General features: G+C 44.7%; 1 protein-coding gene across 7 annotated transcripts in view; it reads right to left on the bottom strand.

Annotated features, from left to right (window-relative positions):
* Positions 1-26,569, bottom strand: part of NEDD4L (NEDD4 like E3 ubiquitin protein ligase) — a 365,125-nt gene that overhangs the window by 224,624 nt on the left and 113,932 nt on the right. For 6 of the 7 annotated variants that reach the window (XM_034943816.3, XM_057300462.2, XM_057300461.1 and 3 more), the window contains exon 2: positions 11,269-11,342. The exons of the other annotated variant lie outside the window; for it this stretch is intronic. In XM_034943816.3, coding sequence (XP_034799707.1) covers positions 11,269-11,342 — 74 coding nt within the window. The remainder of the gene's footprint in view (positions 1-11,268; positions 11,343-26,569) is intronic. 7 annotated transcript variants of the gene reach the window in all.

Below are 26,569 nucleotides of genomic sequence, written 5' to 3'. Positions count from 1 at the left end.
GCCCGTGGACCATCAGCTCACACACATGCCCCTTTGTTTATGTATTGCCCAAGGCTGCTTTAGTGCTATGTCAGAGACCATAAGTCCTGCAAAGCCTCAACTACTTAGTATCTGGCTTTTTACAGGAAAATAAATAAAAAAGCTTGTTAGGCCCTGATTTAGATAACTACCTATAGCATGTAGGAAAGGTTTTATTTACCATTTAAGAATTTGCCAGTTCACTTAACTTATAAATAACCTTTAAAATCTTAGCTTCCAGGCTTCTCCCCCAAATAGAATTATTCAATAATTTTATAAAGTCGATGACAATGTTTCTTAGCAAATGAAGTAATACAACATTGGCAATACATATCTGAGAAAGACAACATTCTGGAGTTTCAAAGATGTTTCCCAAATGGATTCAAGATTGTGCATTTTTAAAAGCATGACTTTTGGGTAGAAGGGACATTGTTACCTTCAATAACACAGATGCATAGGAGGCCCCAAGATCACCAGCCTCACGGCCTCCCCAAAGCTGCACCCACTGAGGATGGGGTGGAGAGCCAGTCCTGTCTACAATGGGGAGAACCATTAACAAGGTTCAGAGAAACGAGTCCCTTCCTCCTGGGGTGGGGACGCCGGCAGCCACGCTCCAGCATCCTAATGCACACCTCTCCCTAAACAGCACCTTCTGGCTGTGTTCCTGAAGGCTTGGTTGGTAGTTCAATTTTTGTAAAATAAATATTTTCCTCATTGTCTTACACATTCAGAACTGCTTTCATTTCTGACTCATCTCAAGTTGGCAACCTTCCCTTCCTCATACTTGAGCTTCTTACACTCTTTCTACCCTTCCTCCCCGCAAGAAAAGGAAAACAGAGGAAGACAGTGAGACAAACAGAATGCATTAAGACAAAGACTCCAGATTCAGGGCACGGGCGTGGGGGCACAGGCAAAGACAGCGGAAGGTAAAGGAGAGGAAGGAATGAGGAGGGGCCGGCGGCTCAGGGAGAGGTGCAGGAAGGGGCCAGGGGCTCAGGACACAATGTCAGGCAGGGGATCCAAACTTCACCAGCCCTAGGACTGGCCTCATACTTTTGGCCCTATTGGTGCCTTTGTATCTATGTCAAAATGCGACCCCAGCACTCCTCAGCAGCTTTTTAATTTAATTTTCTCAGGCTGCACTCTGACCAGATTAACAAAATTTGTCAAACATCTATGTGTCAGACACCTTCCGCTTCCTAAAAAACACATCAGATTCTCTGCCCTACAGACTCAGTGACCCCAGCATCATTCTAGACTGAAGAAAACGAGGGCAAGAAGTCTTGTAGTTTTCCTTCCACTCTGTCAAAACATTTGGTAAAGCAGAGGTGTCTTTGGTAACAGCAAATATCCATGCATCAGGAGTCAGGGCAACGTGAACAAGGTTCCACAGTAGGGACTCTCACTAATCTCACAACATCAGGGAATGGTACAGAAAAGTGACCTGCCTGGCTGGACACAGTGGTTTGCACCTGTAATTCCAGCACTTTGAGAGGCCAAGGCGGGAGGGTCACTTGAGGTCAGGAGTTTGAGACCCACCTGGGCAACACAGCAAGACAACACCTCTATAAAAATTTTTAAAAATTAGCTGGGCATGGTAGTGTGCCTGTACTCCCAGCTACTGGGGAGGCTGAGGCAGGAGGACTGCTTGAGCTCAGGAGTTTGAGGTTACAGTGAGCTATGATTGCACCACTGCACTCTAACCTGTGCAACAGAGCAAGACTCCTGTCTCTTTTTTAAAAGGGTGAGGAAGAAAGAGATGAGGGGGGAAATGAAGCAAGGAAGGAAGGAGGAGGAGGAGAGAGAGAGGACGACAGAGTGAATGAGGGAGGCAGGAGAGAGGGACAGGGACAGAGAGGAAGAGGGAGGGACACAGGGGGAGAGTGAGAGAGAGAGAGAAAGCAGTCTAGTTTGCTCTTTTATTTACCAAAACTGGAGTGGGAGAGAGAAAAAAGCTTATGTGGAAATGTTTGTAAACTGATCATATATTCCCTGCATGCTCACTTAGTGTATACTGAACATGGCACAGTCTTTGCTCAGTGATTCCGGATCATTAGGAAGATCCATTATTGTGGCGATGGCTATATTGCACAGCAAGCCTCCCGCAGAATGGAGATTTGCCAGCTCTGTGCATTTACCCATCTGCCATTTCCAATGCTTCCCTCTGGGAAACCTGGTGGGCTGGGTGGTGTGGAGGCTAGGATTGACATATTTTTAAAGGACGTTGCACGCATTCATATACTTAAAGACTAGGAGGTAAACACAAAAATGTAAATAGTTGTGTGGTTGTTAGGGAGTAAAGAGGTTTTTATCTATATTTGCGGGAGGGAGTTACTATCCTTTAATGTCATTTCGGTTTGGGGGGTGGGAAGGAATACAGCTAGAACAAACAGCCTAAGAGTTAGATCCTCTGGGGCTCTCACAGGAGTCATTGCACAAGCTATTTGGTGCAGGGATTTTAAGACAAACACTTTTTGGCCCAAGGGCCATTAGTGTTGATGTTGTGATTCTCAGCAACGCCCTAGACAGCGAAGGCTGCTCAGCAAGGCCTCCGGAGGGAAATGTAGCTCTGCAAAGAGCCTGCAGATCACAGACAGACTCTGCACAGAGTAAGGTGCTGCTCCTCAATGGGGGAGGAAGAGGAGAAGTCAGTTATAAATGCTAACAAAGAAACAGTGCAGAGGACAAGTCCAAATGCCGGCCTGTACCTCGAGGGACCTCATGGCCACGTGTCAGCAAGGGAAACCAGCCCCATGAAAACAACAGGAGGTGTACGGTCCCTAGTGGCCAGAAAGGCGCAGTCCCACCTAATGGGTGTGCCCAGCACACACCTCTAGCCATGCAGCCTTGCACAGATGCAGGCCCAGTGTGGCTAGATTGCCAAGACCTTCCAGAAACCTGGAAATCTGGATTTGTATTATAATATGGGATCTCCCAAACGTTGGCTCAGGATTTGTATTTTTTTGTTTCAGTGCTCCACAGGCCAAATAAACTCATGTGTGGATTCAGTCTGGTCCACAGGGACCAACTGTCTGCAAACTTTGGTCTGACCTCTGATCCAGAAGGGCTTACAGTTGAGCAAAGGTACTTCAACGTATGTTCAGCCTCTTTCAGAAGCTTCTCCATTAGTAAAAGAAGGAGATTTACTTTGTACAATGTTTTCAAAGAAGGGCAAAGAAAGAAAAAAACAAAATTTCCAATCCTTTGGAAGTAAAGTAAATCAATATTTAAAATTTGCAGGTATACAGTACCAAAACAGCCCCTCCCCTCATTACTTGCTGGTCACCTGGGGAAAAAAAATGTTAATTTTTGATAGTGGAGGGATGAGACTGCCCCCACATTTACCCAGGGATCAATTTCAATCACTGATTATGACAGAACCAGTCATTGTGTCCCTCCAGTTGCACGTAGCCTCACCCATTCCTGCCTCAAATTTGATCAAGCCTTTAGTCCAACTTCTAATACACAGTACATACAAGAAACATGGGGAAAAGAACATGTTCATTCATTGATGATGCCACCAGGACACGATGGAATGTGGTAAGCGAAACAACCTTCCTACAAGTCATTGAAGGGGAGGGACTATTGATAGTGATAGGAAGCAGCCAAATGCCTGGGCAGATAGGGGCGGGTCCCCGGTGAAACCCCACCTTCGAGCCAAAAACAGCCTGAAGGCTGAAAGACTGGACTGCTGGTCCCGGATGAAACCCACGACCCAGAGCGAGAACTTCTGTTCCTGTCTGCCCACCCTTTCCTGATTGATTCTTTCTGAACAATGCCTTTTAATGAATCAAATGTTGCCTTTTCCAATACTACCTGCAGCCTGCCCCTCCCCTATTCTGAGCCCATAAAAAGCCCTGGGCCCAGCCACACGGGAAGGAGAGAAGCACCTGACTGCAGCCCCTCTCCACCAAGAGCTATTCCATTGCTCAGTAAAATTCTACTCTGCCCTCCTCACCCTCAATGTCCAGCATATCCTCATTCTTCTTGGGTGCCATGCAAGAACTCGGGAGCCACTGAACACAGGTAAAAGCTATAACACAGGTGAGCTGGGGCACCCCAGCATGGTAGAGTGAGACCCAGGTGGGGTGTTGCTGGCTGGGGGTCTCCAGTTTGCAAAGAGACCAAGAGTAAAAAGCTTTTATCACTATTCTAGGTTAAGAGAGTCTTAATAGACCCACCGATTAAATGCAATACAGAATTCTCAATTGAATCCTGTTTTAAACAGTCCAGCTGTAAAAGGCACTTTAAGGTCAGCTGGGGAAGTTCAGATAATGGATCAGGTAATAGAGTCCATTAGGCAATTAGTCTTAATTTTGTGAGAACAGTACTACAGTTATATAGAAATATGTTCTTGTTTTTTAGAGGTTTGGGCTGAAGTATTTAGGAACTAAATGTCATGATGTCTGTAATTCACTTTTGAATACTTCAGGGAAAAAAGAGATGGAGCAAATACAGCAAAATGCTAACAACTTAAACCTAGGTAAAGGGGACTGAGGTGAGCTGTGTCGAAGAGCTATCCTTACACAGAGTTAGGACCCCATCACTCTCAATCACTAGGCAGCAGAAGGACTTTCTGCCATGTCCCTCCAATACCCTTGAGCCCATGTGTGTTTTAAATTTCAAGTCACCAGCTCTCAAAAGAAAAACTGATAGCAACCCAAGCAGGTTTGATGCCAATGGCTCATCACACACAATAATGGAGCAACTGTGAATGAATGTCTTGCAACCTTCTTTATGAAAGCATGAGATTCTACAGTTGGTTTGTCTCAGCCAACATTGCTAAGTTTTAAGAAAGCAGCTTTATAGTCTCAAATGCATCCTAGGTAAGCTCAAATGAAGCCACTGATGATAATTAAAGAGAAAAAGGGAGGGGAGTTAGGTTTAAAAAGTTGCATTGAAATGACCCTGTTTAATGACTGCTTTAAGCCTATGACAAAAGGTTAAATGTCTTCAGCTTACTGAAAAAGAATAGTTTGAAATTTGAAAAGCTATCCTAAGTTTAAAAGAAAAACTTTAAGACCTTACTTAGCAAAATATACCCATTCTAAATCTAGTAATAGTTGATGATACTCCAATTCAAAAGGCTTACTCAGCTACCATCAAATACAATGGCCAGCTCTTTAAATCTGCTAACACAAAAAGGTACCCCTCAAAAAAAGAAATCTCAGGGTTTTCGAGGAACCCTAATAGTCATCTAGTCCCATTCAATTCTCAAACTTTTATCCTCAAGAAGAGATCTATCACTGAGCATAGCATCAGAAGTCACATAAATCTGAACTTAATGGGTCCCACCACTCCCTATACCCTTGTTTCATCTCGGGCTGATGATAACTTCTCAATTTTCTTACCTATCAAATGGAAATCCCCTCTTCACAAGATTTAGGCAGAATCTAATGACATTACATTGGGTTCCAAACACATTGCCAGCCGACCTGTGAGCACTCAAGTAACAGCCTGTAACTAACTTTTATTAAGAGGTTAGGCCCTGGCTCAATAGCTAGCTCTATAACTTACTAAACCTTTCTTGCCTCAGTTTCTTTATCTGCAAAAAAAAACAATAGTGCCTGCTGCATAGGACTTTGCTGGGAGGACCCAACGAGCTCCCATGTAAACAGTTCAAACCACATCTGGCACATAGCAAGTGCTCAAGAAACAGGAGCTGCTGAAACTCTACCCTCCTTCCTTACCCCCATGTTAAGAAAGCACGACTCACCTACCCTAACTGCACACTTCACCATGGCCAAACACCAAGGACTTGTCCCTGCCCCACCACAGAGCGTCTAAAAGACTTCCAGAAGAGTCAGTGGTCTGCTAAGCCTGAGGTTCCTGCTGCTGTTTTGGCCTCTGTTTCCTGGACCTGCCTTGGGTCCTGACCCTGTCGGCGGCTGCCTGGTGCCTGCCTCGCCACCTGTACCTCTCCTCTATGGAAGGATGGCCACAGCACTCCATGGTGCCTGAGTCCTCCCTAACCCATCACTCGTGTCCTTGGCTCTCTCCTGACCCCTAAGGTGAGGGTCAGGTGCAGAGCCATGACCTTCTGTGCCCAATCCCAGCTGGGCCTCATGTACCCCCAAGTAGAAGTTTCTGGGACCTACCACAAGAAGAGAGTGTGCTCCTTCTGTACGGTATAAAGTAGTCATTCTGCACAAACATCAGCATCAAATGGAGACCGTTCCTTGCCTGCCATCTCATTGACTCCCCCAGATTCTTTTCTCTGAGCCCACTCTTGAGCTTGCTTCCCTTAACCTCTTCTCTCTATGCTCATTTTTCATCCAAGCCCTAGGCAGGCCTCCTGTGCTAGTCCACAAAGAGCCTTTGTGAGAATGAGAAATAAGCACCTCTCCTAGATGCTTGGGAGAGATGCTTGAAGAGCCAATGGGACCTCCATGACAATGAGAAAAAAGTACCCCTTCCTCCAGGCTGGCCATCAGGTGCCACAGCACACCATATTGTGTTCCACTCAATGAATTCAAGGCAGTTTACCAGGCAACTGTCATATGCCAAGATTTCTGGACCTGCAAACAGCAATAAGACAGGGCTGGAGCCTCTGAGCCTCCCAAGTCCGCTAAGACAAGGGGCCATAGGAGGAGGGAACTTGTAGACCCACTACAGCCCCAGGAGCAGCAGTGTTCTGTCCCCTTGGGCTGGGGTGATGAGGGGGGGCAGCAGTGTTCTGTCGTCTTGGGCTGGGGTGATGAGGTGGGCAGCAGTGTTCTGTCCTCTTGGGCTGGGGTGATGAGGCGGGCAGCAGTGTTCTGTCCTCTTGGGCTGGGGTGATGAGGGGGGCAGCAGTGTTCTGTCCTCTTGGGCTGGGGTGATGAGGGGGGCAGGGGCCTCAGCAGGAGTGTTGCCACCCAAACTGGGTCCTGACAGATGAGAGGGCAGCTGCCAGAAAGGATGTGAGCAGATGCCAGGCAGAGGGGAAAACACAGGCAAAGGCAAAAGGCAGCGACTTCATGGCATATTTAGTGACTGTGAGTTTCCAGTGAAAGGGTGGGAAAGGGAGGGAAGGAGAGAGGGAGGAAGAACGGGCTCACTTCATGCAATCTGTTGGTAAATACTTCCTGAGGACCTGTTAGGTGCTATGTGCTATAATAGGTCGTGGAAAATAAAAATAAATAAATAAAATAGAATCCTAGTCATCAGAGGAGAAAAATCTAACTTCAGGAGAAAGAAACAATTCTAAGTATAAAACAACAAGTCAACCTCACTCACAGAACTATGCACAGCACTTCCCAGGGGTCATGGGCACCCCAGAGACAGGGAGACATCTGCTGGGGGACAGAGCAGCAGCCTGTGTGGCGGAGGAGATGAGGACCCAGCTGGTGAACATAGGATGGGCAACTGGAGGAGTCGCCAGATCAGGGTGAGGTTAGGGCAGGGTACGTCCTTGGGAAAGGGGACAGCAGAAACGGGACACAGGCACACAAAGGTGAGCTGTGGCCGCCCCACGTGGGCATTTTGAGCAGGGTTTTACTTCTCTTTTGATGTCTTAGTGGCATTTTATGTGAGGCCTGCTTTTTTAAAAGGTGCTTTTTATTTTTTTCTTTTACTTAGCATTTTTAAAGCTGTTTTGGGGGAAAAAAATCACATTCCATTTTTTTTCCCCCATACGGATAATAAAGGCTGGATGTCTCTGACCTAGGGTGACTGCAGTCTCAATTTACATCTTATGTCCGGACGTCCCACTCAATGTCGCATTCATTCCAGACAAAAGCGTCCCAGTTTAGACGACAGATTATATGACTGCCCTTTTTTGTCCTCAAGGTATGGTCCAAAGGGAAGCATCTTTCTCTGCCATTGCTGTTTCCCACGTGGGCCAACTGCTCAGATGTTCAAGTGGAGTCGCGGCTCGGTTATCCAATCTGCTCCGAACAAAGGCTCCTTTAATAAAGTGAGACTTGGCTGGAAGGAGCTGAAAATGATCTTGGATCCTAAGTACTGGACTGGGGCCGAGACGGCCGAAAAGGACAAGGGCATTTCAGGCACAGGCCTCTCAAGGGGGAAGGGGCCACCTCCAGCTAGGAGAGAGGCCCCACACCGAGGGCCCCAGAAACCCCCGGCCTCTGAGCTGGAGCTGTAGGCAGCTTCCATCACCACCTCGGAAGGGCAAGGAGAGATGACGTGCTCCACTCCTTCCACCGTCACCCACCCCTGACCATCCTGCATCCCCAGGCATCACATTCTGCCCCGCAACCACCGACCCCTTCCCAACCTCAGGCCAAGTGGCCCAGGGAACCTCCCTTGGAAACAAAGGAGTTGGAGTCCCAGAGATGCAAATCCCTGATTTTAAACACATCATTGTCTACAGGATTTCTACCACTTTAAAGGCTCTGAATTGCCTCTCATGAAAATGCCCTTCCTCTTCCACCCATTATCCTGTCTACAGCAAGGGCTCCAATGCCTACCCGGCCTTCTTGCTGCCAAGGGAGAATGAGGTGTCTGATCAGGCACAGAGGTGCAGGGAATACTCAGGGAAGAGACTTGGAGAAAAGGCATGTCAGTGGCCCAGGGCTCTGAAGGAGACGGTGGCTGCCAGAGAGGACACTACCAAACCTCTGCCCGGTGACTACTACCTTAAAACACGACAGAGCTGCTGCCGACAGAAGTCACTTTGCGGTTCTTCCCCACATGCCAGTTACAAAGAAACTGTTATCCTTGTTGTACACTAATACACAGTGGCATGAGTGGTTTTAAGGGATTTGCCCAAGATAGCATGGAGGGAGAATGCAGGTCATCTGGCAAAATTTTAAGGCAATAAGCAGTGCCACTCCAGAGTAAGACACCAAGATGGCATTAACCCACACTGCCACCTCACACTTGCATCTCAGACCCACTGGCAAATGTGCCCCTGAAGAACTACAGCACTTCAGAGGAGGGAGGAAAGCAGGAATGTGTGCACCTACTTATCAATCTAGGAAAATGAAGACCAGAACCAGGGTTCAGAGTTTCTGATGCATTTTCTGGCACTTGGTCCACTTGGCCACAATACGATTTATCTTTCTAATTAATATCATGAATATTCCTTTCCACCATGTCCCTTAGAAATGACCCTGCCTGTTATTATCTAAACAGTAAAAATTCAAGGTACGAATTTGCTCTTCTAAGATTTGAAGCCTAATTCCACTACAAATTCAACCTTAAATCTACTTAACTGGCTTAGAAATACAATGTGAATCAATTTTTTTTTTTAATGGAAGGGTTTGGATAAAACAAAATAAAAACCCAATCAAGCTTAAAAAGAAATAACCAAAATTTTCTAAATCCAACTTGCTCCTTCAGCACTACAGATTTCATTGGAAAGAGTGAGAATACATATTTTTAACCTAAGAGCACAATCCACTACCGGTTGGCATGCAAATGTTTACATTTTTAAAAGATACTTTTTGTTTTTTTTTCCCTTGATGCTCTATATGTTAAGTAGTAGGAGAAAGATATTAAAAAGATGTCTGTCCCCAGTAAATTTCTAATCTAGCAATCGAGGCAAGTGAAAGAAATACTAGGAAACCACCAGGTAATGCATCTGCAAAAGCTAAAATGACACTGCACCTACTGTGGCAGCTAAGAAGGATTAGGAGAGGAAAGACACACGCTTTGATATAGGAATATCAAATTTTCTTTCTTGGAATTTTCTTGACAGGCTTCATGGAAAGGCAGGGCATAAGGTGGGCTTTGGTAGAGAGCAAATTTGTGAGTTTCAGGAAACAGTATTTCAGCTGGGTAACAAGAGCCCAGACTCATGGAAATGGCTGAAAGTGTTGCTCTGAAAGGGAAGAGAAGGGAAGCAGGGATGCTTCTGCCCATGCCTAGAGACCTGGCTTATCCTTGCATGAGTGCAGGCACATGGTGAACCACTCAGTGTGACTTCACGGTCAAGCGAGAGAGTGCCTTCAGGTGGGATTTGCTTCACTCTGACACTACCAGCAGTACAGGCTGATGTCAGTGTGCCTGTGCATAAGGTTCCTTGTGACACCAATCAGAGTCCTAAGCCTCCATTAGTCACTTGAGGCACTTCTAAGTACAACAGTTTTTAAAAAGATTTCACTGACATTTGCAACAATTTTTTTCTAATTTCTTTTGGTGCCATTTTAGTAACTTAACAATTGCTTTAATAGACAAAACTCAATCATGCATGATCTATCACAGGTGAGAAAATAGAGGTGTGCTTACTAATGGCAGCAAAAGGCTTCTGTGGGGGTGTGCGGGATGGAACAGCTAGCTAGCTAGAAAGGGGCTTCTTTATAGAGGGACTCCAGTGTCAGGGAGAGGCACTGAAATCTAGGGGTCACCAAGGGCCACAGCACAGGGGACTGACAGGGAGAATCCAGTGGCTGGAACTCTCCTCACCAGTCACCTGCCTTCATTGTTAAAACTCACAGTATTTTCAGGCCACCATGCCACAAAGGAAAATGTACTAGGTAGAGGCAGGAGGAGTGTTCCTGTCACTCCTCAAACATCACTGGCCCACGTGACCTGCACGGGTAGTTTAACCTTTCTGGATTCAAGCTTTGTCAACCATAAAATGGAAAAGTTGGACTAGAACATCACTCATGTCCATTCCAGGTTTAAAGTTCAAAAGATCTTTGGTCTCCAAAATCTGGTTAAATTCTAGTGCCAGGTGGCTCTACCCTCACCCTGCTCCCAGTCCAATAACTTCATGCAACACATTGCTGACAGCCAATAGGAACAAAAGGGCTGATTTAAAGATACAGGAATATCCAAGTGCAATACTGAAAATAAAAAAGCTGAAACACACAGAAAGATCTGGCTGCTTCCCTGCTGGTACTTCTAGAAATGCCACAGAAATCACCACATTCGCCCCAAATCACCAAATCTCTTAATTCAGATTACACATGTCCAGAATATCCAGTTCTCCTAGAAACAAAATGACACTTTTATGTTTCCCTAAGTTAGAAATATTTTTGAAGGATTAAAATTAGCAGAGCCATAGTCCCAAACTGTATTTTTCTACTGAGAATACAACATCAGAAGCTAATCTCATGAAATCAGCCCATGTGAAGAACAGGCTGTTAACTACTGTCGTGATGCTAAGTCCAGAAGCCCTGTGCAAAATGTGGTCCTGGAACCAGCTGGACCAGCATCACTTCCTAAATCAGAATCCCTGCAGGTGGGGCCCAGCCAGTTTTGTCTTAAGAAGTCCTCCAGGTGATTCTGATGTGTGCCTGAATTTGAAAACTGCTTGTCATTTTTCAGAAGTCCACAGAAATAAAAACAAAGCCAATATACCTGGCTCCAAAGATGTCCTTTTTGGCGAGATCAATTCCAGAAACAACTTTTACTCTGAGAATACGGGACTCTCCCTGTGAGAAGGAGAACAAAAAAAGAGGTTAAAAACCTGATCTTCAATCAATCACTCTCTCATCCAATATTAAAGTAATTGATTTCTACTCAGTCCAGTACTGGGATACAGAACAAATCAATTCAAGCATAAGCAATTCTTCCTTACACTGAAGTTCAAAAAGCAATATTCCAGCTCTAAAAGTCTGTGACTCTAGAAACTTACAACATCCAAGTTAATTAAGCACAAGTTTAATTCAAAGTAAGTCATTAAGATCAATTACTCCTGCCATTTAAAGTTAGATTTTCCAGCTGTACCAAGAACACAATCATACACAAAAAACCATCTAGATAAATGTCCAAGTGCCACAAGTTTGCATAAATATAACAAATAATTCCTCCTTTGAAGTTGACATATTTGTATGTGACCTGCAATAGAAAAGAATTTAATGTGGTAAAACATTTCAAAATTATAGTGCTTTTAGAATGTTGGCATCAACAAGCAAAAATAATTCCTTAGTTCCAGTAAAAAGAAATAAAAACCATTCTAAATGGAAACCACCCCAAAGTGTCTTGGAAATCAATCAACTGTTCATTTGTTCATTTAGTCATCATTTCTTCATTCATTCCAATATTTCCTAAGAAGCTCTTATGCCCGGGGCCTTGAAATACAGACATGAATATGCTCCAGGCTCTATTGAAGGCAACAAGCAGCCCAGCAGTACAGGACCCTATGACAGCTTAGAGAACTAGATAAGGGCTATGACATTTAGGACAGGTGAGATGGCTTAGGAGAAGGTGGTAGGCAGAAGTCCAGGATAACTCAGGTTTCCAGTTTGGGTCATGAACTGTCAACATAAATTGAAATAGAGCACTGTGTCCAAGGTGTCTATGAAGCTACTGGATGGAAAACATGTATCACTAAATGGGGAGAAACGTCTGGTCTGAGTTAGAGACTCAGCAGTTATCAATGTAGAGCCTGCAGTTATAACCAAGGTCTGCAGAAACCTAGCCTAAGAGTAAGAATAAAAAATGGCTCAGGGGCCAGGCATGGTGGCTTATGCCTGTAATCCCAGCACTTTGGGAGGCTGAGGCAGGCGGATCACGAGGACAGGAGTTCGAGACCAGCCTGGCCAACATGGTGAAACCCTGTCTCTACTAAAAATACAAAATTTAGCCAGACATGGTGGCATGCGCCTGTAATCCCAGCTACTCAGGAGGCTGAGGCAGGAGAATTGCTGAACCTGGGAGGTGGAGCTTTCAGTGAGCCGAGATCACACCACTGCACTCCAGCCTGGGTGACAGTACAGGCTAATGTCAGTGTCCCTGTGCATAAGGTTCCTTGTGACACCACTCAGAGTCCTAAGCCTCCATTAGTCACTTGAGGCACTTCTAAGTTCAACAATTTTTTAAAAGATTTCACTGACATTTGCAACAATTTTTTTCTGATTTCTTTTGGTGCCATTTTAGTAACTTATCAATTGCTTTAATAGACAAAACTCAATCATGCATGATCAATCACAGGTGAGAAAATAGAGGCGTGCTTACTAATGGCAGCAAAAGGCTTCTGTGGGGGTGTGCGGGATGGAACAGCTAGCTAGCTAGAAAGAGGCTTCTTTATAGAGGGACTTCAGTGTCAGGCAGGGGCACTGAAATCTAGGGGTCACCAAGGGCCACAGCACAGGGGACTGAGGGAGAATCCAGTGGCTGGAACTCTCCTCACCAGTCACCTGCCTTCATTTGTTTTTGAGACTTGGTCTCAAAAAAAAAAAAAAAAAAGGCTCAGGATGGAGTCCCCAAGAACACAATGGCTGACAGTGCAAGAAAGTAGTAATATGAAATTCATTTACCCAACATGTTTAGTCAAGACCTAGGTGAGGGCAAGAAAACCTTGATGATTATAGAATGTCGAAGAGAACAATGGCAGGGCAAAAATAAAACATGGAGGGTACAGGATGGTGGATCTTTGTCAACTAGCTGCATAGATCAAACATACATTCATGCAATGGACACACATCCTTGAGATACTTCACACTCCAGGAGTCTTCCACCCACCCAACCGTCCATCCAACCACGTATCCCCAAAACAAGACTGCCCATGTGGCAAGCACAGTGTCCTCATAATACGGTAAAGAACATGAATATGGTAAAGAAGATGTTCGCAACTCGTTTGTGCCAATGTTCTTTCAAACATGGCCTACTTTCAAGGTTGGCAGGACTGAATGTGTTTGCCAGTCTTCATGAAAGGATTAAGGGATGTAAAGTAACATCAGGCAAGTCAGGGATAACTAAGACAATACCCTACTATAGCAAAGGGCGTCCCAAAGTGCTTACAGAAGCATCAGGGGTTAGCTGCTCTTCCCTGTTCCCTGAAGCGCTGCAGGGACTGCTCTGCCCATCTCTGGAACACTCACAGGCTGGGAGTCAGGGTTCTTTCTTTAGCACAGGATGTTATGTAGGCCAAGGCTCTTTTCTGGTTCTCACAACAAGTTGTACCCTACTGCTAATCATTTGATGCCTCCATGGCCTGCTCAGCACAAATGATGTCCCTGCTAGAGTATTTTTTACACATGCTTCAAAACCTGAAGTACCTATAGTACCAGTTACTCGGGGAGGTGCTGAAGCAGGAGGATCACTTGAGTCCAGGAGCTCAAGGCTGCAGTGCGCTACGATCACGCCTGTGGAAAGCTACTGCACTCTAGCCTGGGCAACATAGCAACACCCCATTTCTTTTTTTTTTTCTTTTTTTTTGAGACAGAGTCTTACTCTATCACCCAAGGTGGAGTGCGGTGGCAGGATCTCAGCTCACTGCAACCTCTGCCTCCCAGGTTCAAGTGATTCTTCTGCTTCAGCCTCCCAAGTAGCTGAGATTACAGGTGTGCGCCACCATGCCCAGCTAATTTTTGAATTTTTAGTAGAGATGGGGTTTCACCATGTTGCCCAGGCTGGTCTTGAACTCCTGACCTCAGGTGATACACCAGCCTCAGCCTCCCAAAGTGCTGGGATTACAGGCGTGAGCCACTGCGCCCGGCTGCAACACCCCATTTCTAAAAAATTTTAATGCATAGAGAACCTGTAGTGACATTTCTTTATTCCACAAGTATTTACTGAGTACCCATCACATGCCAGACACGTTATCTGGAGATAGAGATGTAAACAAGACAGAGTTCCTGCCTCAAGCAACCCACCATCTAGTAGGCAGAAGACAGACTATAAATACATAATGCAAGATAATTTCTGATGGTGGCAAGTGCTCCAAAGACAATATGACAGTTAAATAAAGCAACTGAGTAGAGGGAGAGGGAAAAAGCAACTGGGGAGAGGAATATTTATGGCTGAGAGATCAGGAAAGGCTTCTTTGGTGAAAAGACACTGGAGCTGAAGCCTGAAGGAAGAAGGCTGAGTGGTGAGGCAGGGCTGGGAGTTGCAGGAAGAGCTGACAGCAAGCCCCGTTTGATGGGGGGAAGCTGGTGAAGGATGGCAGAGTCCATGCAGGCACCGTGGGACCTGATGGGGTCAAGGACCACAGAGGCCAGCCTCAGGAGAGGGTGGACATTATCCCGACCATTGGGGGAGAATCACTGTAAAGTTTTAAGCAGGCGAGTGATAAAATGTAGCTTCAGTCTTTGAAAGAACCACTGTGGCTGCTGTGAGGGAACAGGGCAGAAGGGGGGAGAACAATTGGACAGAGATTCTGGCAAGAACTTTTAATAAGATAGAGATGGAGAGGTGAGCAGATCCAGCATATAAAAATGTGTCTGAAATAAGCTTTTTTTAAGAAAAGTTTCAAAATGGTTTATAAAATTGAGTTACAAACATGCTAGCTATTCCACAGAAAAGTGTCCCTTTTCTACCCGGACATGCAACTTGACTACATTTCCCAGTCTTCCTTGTAGTTAGGTGCAGTCATGTGACTAAGTTCTGGCCAATGGAATGTGGCCAAAAGGTATGAGGCCTCTTCAAAACTGGCCCCATAAGCCCCTCCCACTCAGCAGCCTTCATTCTCATCCATGTCTCTCCGTGAAATGGGGAAGATCCTGGAGATAAAGAAGGGAAAATCATATGAAGGGAGTAGAGCCAAGCACCCCCCACCTCCTGACCCTCCCCAGAAATGAACTGGAGATGAAACTTTTTCTGTTTATTCCCATCCAAAACCAAAAGTTGTTATAGCAGTCTACCCTCCAGTACAATGTAATCTCATTTTTTAAAAAATGTCAATGATATAGCTGCATAGAAAAAGACCTGGAAAGGTTGATGTTAGTAGTAATTACCTCTGGAAAATGAATCATTTCTTTGGACTTACTTGCATTTTTTTCCTTTTGAAGCATTAAATATTTTGGTTTAGAAACCAGACTTTTGTTAAAAAAAAAAAAAAGAAAGAAAGAAAGAAAAAAACACGGAAATATTAAGGAAAGCAAAAGAAAATTTTAACTTCACCATTAACGACACCATCCAGGCTTGATTTTGTCATATGAAAAACAAACCTGCCAGGTATGGTGGCTCATGCCTGTAATCCCAGCACTTTGGGAGACCAAGATGGGTGGATCACTTGAGGTCAGGAGTTCAAGACCAGCCTGACCAACATGGTGAAAACCCCGTCTCTACTAAAAATATAAAACTAGCTGGACGTGCTGATGCATGCCAGTAGTCCCAGCTACTCAGGAGGCTGAGGCAGGAGAATGGAGGCAGGAGAATCGCTTGAACCCAGGAGGCGGAGGTTGCAGTGAGCCGGGATCGCACCATTGCACTCCAGCCTGGGCGACAGAGTGAGACCCTGTCTCAAAGAAAAAAAAAGAAAGAAAGAAAGATAAACAACCCTATGAGTTATTTTTTAGGTGACTCACAAAGGTACAGAGCTGCAAATACGGAAGACATGAAGGGGTTCTCTTATGTAACATGTAGGCAACAGCTGGGAGGTGACCTTTACTGAGCAATTACTGTTTACAAGCACCTGTTGCAGGAAATTTTACTCCTCTCTGAAGCATTACTCTATAAAAATAGTTTACACAAGCATTTTAGAGACACAGCAAAAATGTCTTATCTTTGTTTCCTCAAAATGACAAGCTTAAACACAGATAAGCAGCCATCGTCATTCTTTTAGGAAGCACATGACAAGGTGTGTAACCAAATTATCAGATGCAGTGGCCCCAGGCTGAGCCACTCTACTTTCTGAAGCAGTTTATTACTTTCATAAAATCTATGTGTGATATTTTGAACCCTGTTTATGACTCCAGTAGAATTAAATATTTAGCTAAGGTGGCTTTGCTTAGACAATGAAAATATTATTCATAGATTGGCTATACAATGCAGAGAAGAAACATCAGAGTAGAAACTAGGCTGAAGAGAAGTTTCAGCATCTCTTCCTGTTATTAATCTATTGTTCTGCATTGTTATTGTGGAACGGGGTGATTCTATAAGCTTTACATATGTTTTTCTTTTACACTGAATTTTGTAATTCTTCATCAAGACATAAAACAAGATAAGGTGCCCGAGCCATAAGTGACAGCAGCACACTAATAGTGTCCAAACTGAGAAACAGGTGGTAATCTGAAGGTTCAGTTGCGAGAGCGTCATCTGGAAATCCAGCAGCCCTACTCATATAAACTGTGCATAAGCAGTTACTAGAGTCCCATGGCCACCCACAAAGTCTATAAAATACATAATCCATCAACAGTGTTCTTGTAGTAAAATAAATTTCAAGTTCCAACTCAAAACTCAAGATACTGGAATTTACCATTTCTCCTATGACTTTGTCTTAAGGAGGTAACTTGTTATCCTTTATCCTTATTTTCCACAATGGCAGGTCCTCTCCTAAAAAGATGATATCTGAGCTGTGAAATAGTGTTCTTCCTGCACAGGGAGCCACTGTGACCCCAGGATCACGTACACCAGCTGTCCAAGCGGACAATAAGTTCTAAGTCAGGGACTTCCACTGTTTTGTCACTCTTACCTAAATTAATTCATGTATTTACCTTCCATATTCTAAAGTACTTTTCTAGTTCTAGCTATTACCCATCACATTTGCAGGCTTAGGGTAAACACTCTCTGGATTAAAACAGATGACCAACGTTTTTTGGACCACATAAATATGTAAGTTATGTATACATTACTTAACTTTAGTTGAATTTAAAAAATAACTAAGCCAGCATATGGACCATGACCATTGTGTGCCTGCTACACAGCAGCCACAGTCACTCTTTCCATTCCTACCTGCTCTTGCCCCAGTCCTGAGACAGGATCCTATTTCATGCATTTTTAAGACTACTCTTTTTAGAGCAGTTTTAGGGTCACAGCAAAATTGAGCAGAAGGCACGGAGATTTCCTACGTACCCCCTACCGCGACACACAGCCTCCCCCATGATCAACATCCTGCTCCAGAGTAGTATCCCTGTTACAATTCACACATCGAAATCACCCGAAGCCCATCGTTTACCTTAGGGCTCACTCTTGGTGTTGTACACTCCATGAGTTTGGACAAATGTATAATGACATGTATCCACCATTATAGTATCATACAGAGTATTTCCACTGTCCTAAAAATCCTCGATGCTCTGCCTACTCATCCCTCCCCTGCCTGCATTTTTAAAAAAATCTCACACACTGTCCTATCGCGTCCCCACCCCACACACCTTCCTGTCACTTCCAACTCTTGCCAGGTTGAATCCTCTTGACTTTCTCCCTCCCCACACCAACGCCTTCCCGCTACACCTTTCCCTCTCTTAATGTTGGGTCCCACAACCTTATATTGCTGCCACCCCCTCCTAAAATCCCTCTGAGTTCTCCACATTGACCATCTAATTATACACTCAACAAAAATGCAGAATGATACCATGTTCAATGCATTATGCTAGCAAAAAGGAGGGCCACAAAACTGAACCAGACACATTCTCTCTCTCTCAGGAGCTTACAGTCAATGGCAGAGGCAAGGTGTGTGCACAGCTGCCTCTTACACAGCGGTGGAACAGAGGCGTAAGCTGTGAGTGGTGAGAACAAAGACCCAGGGTGGAAATGAAAGCAGCCCACCAGGACTGCACGTCCAGTTCAAACCCAGATGACACCGACAGAGGCAAACAGCCCTAACTCAACGGACTACTCACCGTCATCTCTGATCACCACTGGCAGCCCAACACATAACACGTGGTCAAGTTTCAATTCTACAATGCTGTCAACAAGCAGACACCCTAAGGATATGAGTTTCTGAAAAGACTGTGGGATTCTGTGCAACCTAAATCTCTCAACTTCTACTGGGTAATGGCTGCTATTACGCCAAGTAGAAAAAGGGTTAACAAATGGGAAAAAATAAAGGGATAGACTTCTAGAGCAGAACCCTAATTTAAATGCTCAAGGTGACTCTACCTTCAAAAAATGGTGCTGTTTGGTTATGAAACAGGTCCACAAATTCTCGATATTTCTTTCTACATGAGGTGGGTAATTTCCCATGGGTATCTGATTTAGTGACTCCTTTCTAATAGAATATGGAAGAGGTGACAGTGTGTGACTTTGGAGATTAGGTCATAAAGACATTAGGCTTCCACCTCTCTTTTGGATCATTCACTCTGTGGAAAGCCAGCTGTTGCTATGATGTGCAGACACTCAGTCAACCCCAAGGAGCAATCTCTGCGATAAGGAACTGAGGCCTCTTGCCTCCAGCCATGTGAGTGACTCATTTTAGAAATGGGTCCTTCTGTTCCAGTCAAGCCTTCAGATGACAGCAGCCTTGGCTGACATCCTCACTCAGGATCATAAGAGACCCTTGCCTGCTACATGCCAGTCACTGTGGAAAGGCACATGTCAGAACCACCCAGTTAAGCCACTTTTGATTTACTGACCCACAGAAACTGTGAGATAATAAATATTTGTTGCTTTATAAGCTGCTAACTCTAAAACAAATTTGTTATGTAGCAATAGATAACTAACATACATTGTGAAAAACCCAATGCAATAATTAGAGTCTCATTTATCTCTTTGCTAAGTCGAGATTTTCCTATGTATTAGGGTGATTCTTCAAAATAAGAAAAAAACAGCAGTGAGAAATAAAGACTATTGCCTGTGTTTTCTATCATGTCAAAGCAGTGGCATTTTTCAGGCAAAATTAACAGAGCTTGGTGACTTGTTCAATGTGAGTGCAGCAGCAGTATTACTTTTAAGAAATATGGAACCTGATACCATAATAAATACAGTCAAAATGCGAAACCAAGGCTACTTCAGAAAACTTAAGATACATGATCATTTGTAAGTATGAAATTAAAAAAAAAATCCAAAAAGAATGACAATCAAGTGATGCTGAGATACTTACATGTGCCACTGAAAAAACTCTAAATTCACAACTGTTCTCTACTCCACAGCCTCAATGCATGTTATCGCTAATGGCAGGATGGTCCAACACCAGTAGGCTTAAGCTCATTTGTTCATTCTTTCAGAACCTATTGAGTACCTATTATGTGCCATGCTCTGTATAGCTGGTGGTGGTGTGAGGCAATGTCTCTGCATCCAAATTCGCTTGCTACCATATTAGTCCAATCTTCTTAAAATGTCCCTCTCCACTGCTCTGGTGAGACCTCCCTAGGAACAAATGAATCTAATTAAAACTGCCTGGCCTGCCACTGAAGTCTCACCACAAGCAGCTTCACTGCTGCTATAAGAACAGCCTGTGCTCTACACAGGGACACAATTCTTTTCTTCCAGTTGGTACCTGCCTGTCCAACATCTATTCCCCATTGCTCTGAGTCCACACAGTGACTCAACCCAAAGTGCCTGCCCTGTGCTGAAAATATACAAGGAATAATGACTCAATCACGCAGAGTTCAAACCTGCAAGATTTACTTTCTATTATGTATAAGAAGAGTAACCACAACAAGAGATACATTCAATAATGTGATGAGTAATATTCTTCAGGAACTTGGAGAAGGAAGAAATTAACATACACACAAGGGATGGGGAGAGGGAGAGGGAGGAAGGTGGGGAAGTTGGAGAAAGCCACAGATGAGTGAAAGTTTGGGCCAGGCCTTCAAGAATGAGAAAAGATGAGGGAGGAGAAGAGAAAGTTGATGTCCTGGGAGGAGCTGGTGTGCCAGGGAAGCGGGGCAGGTGCAAGAACTGAGTGTGGCCTGCACCTGGCTCCATCCTCGGCAGGATGCACGGCAGACACAGTAACCAGGTGAGCGGTGGCTCAGGGGTGCCATCACCCTGGATGACAGCACAGAGGGCATGTGAAAGGGAGAGGACAGGGATGCTAATTACGTGGTCTTCTTCACCATCTGGCAGATAAGTATGGAGGACAAGGGACCGGCTCCAGTGCTCCTGCTGGGGGAAGAATGTGGCTGGGTGACAGACTGGTTTTACAGGGCCAGAGAGAAGGAATGCGCTCAAGTTTGCAGTTTTGTTATAAGTGGGGGCTGCTGCTATTAGCTGGTAGAAAATAAAGAGGAGTGGTGGGTCGTAGGCTAAGGGAAATAAAGGATTAGGGGTTTCTTGGATTTGAGGTTGTCTTCCCAGAGGGCCCGCAGGGCAGTTAGAAGTCAGAAACCAGAGCTCAGTACCGAGAGATCAGACATAGACACCCAGCGTGGGAGGCCTGGCTACGTGACTGCCTTCAGACCAACCATGTATTCTGGCACTTAAGTAATGAGGCAATACAGTCTTTTTTTTTTCTCTCTCTCTCTCACAGGTTAAGTCTTAATTCCTCAACTAGACCCTGAGGCTGCACTGTCCAATAAAGTATCCACTAGCCATGTGAGGCTGTTTAAATGTAATTAAAATCAATTAAAATTCCATTCCTTGGTCACACTAGCTACATTTTGAGTACTCAATCACCACCCCATTCCCAGCGGGCACTGTATTAGACAGTGCAGATAGAGAACAATTCCATAATCCAGAAAGTTCTACAGCAAAACCCCACTCTAAGGTCACTAACACAATGAAGAGTGCAGCAGGATTTGAATAACCCCTTGTGAAAGGAAAGAAAGAAGGCAGGAAAAGAGGAAGGGGAGGGACCCCTATACTTCACCCAATTATAACTGAGAACACATGAGAACACTATGGAATTGAGAACAATTGAGAACACTATGGAATTCAGCTACAGTGTCACTCCAGTGAAGTAGTTACAGTGACACAGGAAATGACTGTCTGGAAATGATACAGGCTTCATTATAACCACATGCTCTAGCATCAATATTTCACCTGCAATATTAAAGACTGGCATGCAAATTAAGTGCCTATCAATTAATAGATAATATGAAGCCTAATAAAGCAAATACTGAATAGTGCAGAAATATATTCTTGCAAAGACATTTTAAAAATCATTGTGCAAATAAACAGTAGGGAAGGTGGCTTGATAGAGTGTGACAAAGATCTGGGAGTCTCTGATGAGTCCAGCACAGGCCAGCATCCTAACGAGGTTGCAAAGCTGGCACAGCATTACCAGGTAGAGTACTCAGGAAGCAAGGCGACAGAAAATCCCAACAAGGGCTCCGAGTCCCTGTAAGAGAACTGGAAGATATTCGGAGAGGAAGAGCTGGTAGGAAAAAGAAACTAAAATTCAATGAAAGGAGAACAGCTGAAGGAATGGTAGTGGCCGACCACCTGGAAAACTCCCTCTGGGGGCCTTGTGGAGATCCATCAGGCCCCAAGGATGCCCTGTGGGAGAAGCCAACTGCGATTCATAGGGAAGAAGGAGGCCTTCTAACAAGGACATCTGTCGAGTGAGGGACTGGCAGACAGCCTTGACCACACCCTCCTGCTGCAGGAGACCAATGCCAAAGGCACTGCGTTCAGGCCCCAAATGGTTTCTGTCCATTCCAGTGCTGATTCCACATGGCCTGCACTGAACCACACGCGTGTGAAGGGGTGTTTTGATCCACGCCTTAAAAGTGCTGGCATGACATTTCTTTCTTTCAATGACATCGGATGCCTCTGTCTCTGACTTGTGAATAGAGCAGGGCCACGGCACTTGAGGTGTTTTTCCCAAGTACTTGGCAGATATCACTATTCCGCCACCATTTCGCCCATAAAAGCCATCACTGAAGAAGAGGCGGGTAAGCAGGTGGGTTTATGGGGTGTGGCAGGTTCAGGGTTACTCGCAGGTGGAGGCTGGGATCAGTTTCATAGTCACGGACATGCTCACCCCCAGGAGACTCACATCTACCATGACTCAAGTGTGCATCTCAGCCAAAATGCAAATTCTTCCACGTGTGGACAGATTTTTAGAATGACTCTCAATCAAAAATGTTTGATCTTCACATGCCAAGAATCCGCAGTAATTCAATGATTATGGGGAGGGGAGGAGGCTGTCATTGAGCAGGGCCCATGAAATAAATAAGCTGGGAAGAGTTTGAGCTTAAAGGACACAGTCACTCTCTTCCACTAATTAAAAACTCTCCTTTTACCAGAATAGCTGGTAAAACTCCCATAAAAAGGTCTTCAAAGAATCCACTTATCAATGGTTCTTTTGTTCTGAATCTCTAAATCATAAGACAGGAAACATTTTTAAATTCCATCAAGATCACAAAGACAAGCATTATCGGGTGTGTATAGTTCTAAAAATGATCATATAAACAATGGCACTCGGTTGAAAGCCAAGAATTATAGCTCAGGATCTAAAATTCTAGATTTTTTCATGGCAGTCATAACCCTGACCTCTCTCAATAAAGTCAAGTCTGGGTTTCTGGATGGGAAGTGTAGTTTGGACTAGAAGAGGTCTAGATTTCACAAGGTAGGAGCTGCCAAGGGCCCCCAAGAAGGCATTCTCTGGGGTGAGTTCTGTTGCTTCATATCTGGATCTCACTAGGTAGGCTCAGAATAGCTTCTAGCATCTTAAAGACACACAAGAACAAAGTTCTCCCCCCCTCCTACTTTTTTTGTTTGAGACAGTCTCACTCTGTTGCCCAGGCTGGAGTGCAGTGGCATGATCTCAAGTCACTGCAACCTCCACCTCCCAGGTTCATGCAATTCTCCTGCCTCAGCCTCCCAAGTAGCTGAGATTACAGGCCTGTGCCACCACACCCAGGTAATTTTTGTATTTTTAGTAGAGATGGGGTTTCACCATGTTGGCCAGGCTGGCCTCAACTCCTGGCCTCAAATGATCTGCCCACCTCAGCCTCCTAAAGTGCTGGGATTATAGGTGTGAGCCACCACACCTGGCCTGAACAAAACTCTTAAGAAACCCAAGACAAGCGACGAGCTGTAAATTTTAAAATGAGAAAATGGCCTGTTTTATGGATCTGGGGGCTCAGGACCAATGACTAGCATTTTCACTCTGTAAGCAAATTATAACCAATCAGCAGGCTGCATGAGGAGCATGCACTCAGAACCAGGGCTGAGCTTGATTATTCAAACACATGCTGTGCCCATCTCCGCGAACAGGGAGACTTCCTGCTGCTGGCTCCCAGGTGCTGGAGTTCCTGGACCTTGGACAGGCCTTCGAAGGGCACTGCCAAACAGAATCCTTTCTGGGCTTCTATTTCCCATGCTCTAGGCTGCCATTCCCCTTCCATTCCCAGGTTCTGTCCTGACAGTGCCACAGAACTGACAAAGTTTCCCCTCTGCAGATGGCAATCAAATCCCAACCCTGCCTCCTCTGGATCACCTCCACTGGAACTCTGGATGTTCCCAAATGCTTCAGCCATGCATTTACAGATAAGTTCTTGCTTCATTGCTACCAATACCTTATTTGCTACTAGCCCAATCCTCATAAGATAACTATTTCTTATTCCTGAGTAGATAGGATGTTCTTGCTAAATAAGTATCCACTCTTGAGCTACAGTGTGACACCCCCTGCACTAACACTTACTGGCCACTGGAAGAAAGTGACTAGGAGAACCAAGACCCTGAAATATCGAGGAACCAGGATGGCCTGATATCCAGGCTCTACAACTGATTCTGCCATCTGTCACATTCTGCAATGGCTGAGAGAAACTGCTGGTCATCTCAGAGGAATTACAAAGATCAGAGATGGGAAAAAGTCCCAACTCTGAAAGAAAGGATTCTGTAAATTATACAGACGGAGTGTATGATAGTTCTTTACTCTACCAGAACCACCAATTTGCTAATTTTGCTCAGATCTCCTACTTGTCCTTTAGGGATCAGCCTAAGTATCACATTACCTGAAGTCTTTCCAGGGCTCCTGGGCTAGTTAAGTCTTCCTCCAACAAGCTCCACAGTACCCTATAGCTCTCTTCTTGCCCTTTACTGTCATTGCTTTTAAAATTAGCTGTCATACCCACAGATGGAGCTCTCAGAGGGCAGAGGCAGGGCAGATCACAGGGAATGACAAGGATAAAGGGGTATGTGCAACCGTTCCTGGCCAGAGAGCCACAGAGCAATCCCTCATCCTGCTCAACACAGACTTCCTAGACTCCAGCAATGAGCTGGGCACCCAAATAATTTTAAGGGAAGTGAATACATGACGTCAATCCAAACCAAAGTTGTAGAGATAATTACTAAATAGTTTGTGAGCACTTAGAAAAGGAGAATAATCTACAGCTAAGTTTCACCAAGAGTAAGACATGCAGACAAACTTATTTCCTGTTTTGATAAGGTTAGTAGCTTCAGATATGCTGCCTGCACAGGGTACGTAGACTTCAGCCAACCAGCCAGCAACACCAATAGTACGCTCCTATCTATTCTAGACAAGATGATCATGTGAAGATGAACTAATGGTAAGGCTGGGTGGGATATTGTGCCCAGCTGCTAACTCTTATCCAAAGTGTAATCATCCGGCCAGACACAGTGGTTCACGCCAGTAATCCCAGCACTTTGGGAGGCTGAGCTGGGCGGATCACCTAAAGTCAGGAGTTAAGAGACCAGCCTGGCCAAAATGGTGAAACCCCATCTCTACTAAAAATACAAAACAAATGAGTCGGGGGTCAAGGCATGTGCCTGTAAACCCAGCTACCTGGGAGGCTGAGGCAGCAGAATCGCATGAACCCAGGAGGCGGCTGTGTCAGTGAGCTGAGATCATGCCACACTGCACTCCAGCTTGGGTGACAGAGCGAGACTCCTTCTCAAAATAATAATAAAAATACAAAAAAATTAGCCGGGGGCAGTGGCATGTGCCTATAGTCCCAGCTACCTGGGAGGCTGAGGCAGGAAAATCGCTTGAACCCAGGAGGTGGAGGTTACAGTGAGCTGAGATCACACCACTGCACTCCAGCCTGGGCAACAGAGTGAGGAGATATACATATGTATGTATATAAAAGCAAAACGAAAAACACAAAGTGTAATCATCAGAAAACTCCAGGAAAGTGGCAGAGGGTTATGTCATGGGGCTCTATTATTAGCTGCATTCTGTGCAACGTTCTGAGCCAGGAAAATCTGGATGAAGATATTGACGGCAGGCTAATCCAATCTGTAGCTGATCTACACAACTGGATAAAATGTCAGATGACTAAATTAGAATCCTGAAAGATCTCATCAGACTGGGTGGCGGGCCAAGTCCCACAGGATGGGGTTTTACAGTGGTATGTACACTCGGATGCCCGAAACAACACAGGAAGCAAGAAACATGACAATGAGAACGTCAAGAGCAGGGGAAGAAATCTTTGGGGTTTTATTTTACCTCTAATTCATTGTGACTCAACATTATGACAGTATAAACCACCTGTGTTACCAAAAGTCCAGAGCAAGTAATGTCATCATACTCCGCCCTGGGACAGCATTATGTACAAACCCAAGGGGCAGGATTAAAGAGGGAGGTTGTGGTTTTGCTTTAAGTAAATAAGATAAATTCCATACTGTAGAATACTATGTAACCTTAAGAAAGAATGATGGTGTTCTGTATGTACAGGTTTGAAAATTAAAGACAGATTCATAGACTAGAGAGAACATTCTGGAGGATATGCCAGCCTTTCCATAAGATAGAAAGGGTGTGTGTGTGTACGAATATTTGCTTACGTAAATGCATAAAGCAAACTGCATGGACACAAGAAACTGGTAACACTGGCTGACTCTGGGGATAAGAACTGTTTGGCTGGGGATGGAAGTGACTGAGAAAAAAGAGACTTCTTTGAATTTAAAACCATCTAAATGTATTCATAACTCAAAAATTCATTTTAAGTAGCCAGGATAGTTAATAAACAGGCAAAAGTCACAAAAAGAATTACTTAGGAATGTTTAATCTGGTTTCTTTTTCTTATTTTTCTTTTTTTTTTTTTTTTTTTTTGAGACAAGGTCTAGCTGTTGCCCAGGCTGGAGTGCACTGGAGTGATTAAGGCTCACTGCAGCTTTGACCTCCCAGGCTCAAGCAATCCTCCCA

The sequence above is a fragment of the Pan paniscus genome, chromosome 17 (genome assembly GCF_029289425.2).
Source record: "Pan paniscus chromosome 17, NHGRI_mPanPan1-v2.0_pri, whole genome shotgun sequence".
In the NCBI taxonomy this organism is placed as follows: domain Eukaryota; kingdom Metazoa; phylum Chordata; class Mammalia; order Primates; family Hominidae; genus Pan; species Pan paniscus.
Note: the sequence above shows the minus strand (reverse complement) of the source record. Positions and strands in the feature narration are given on the sequence as shown.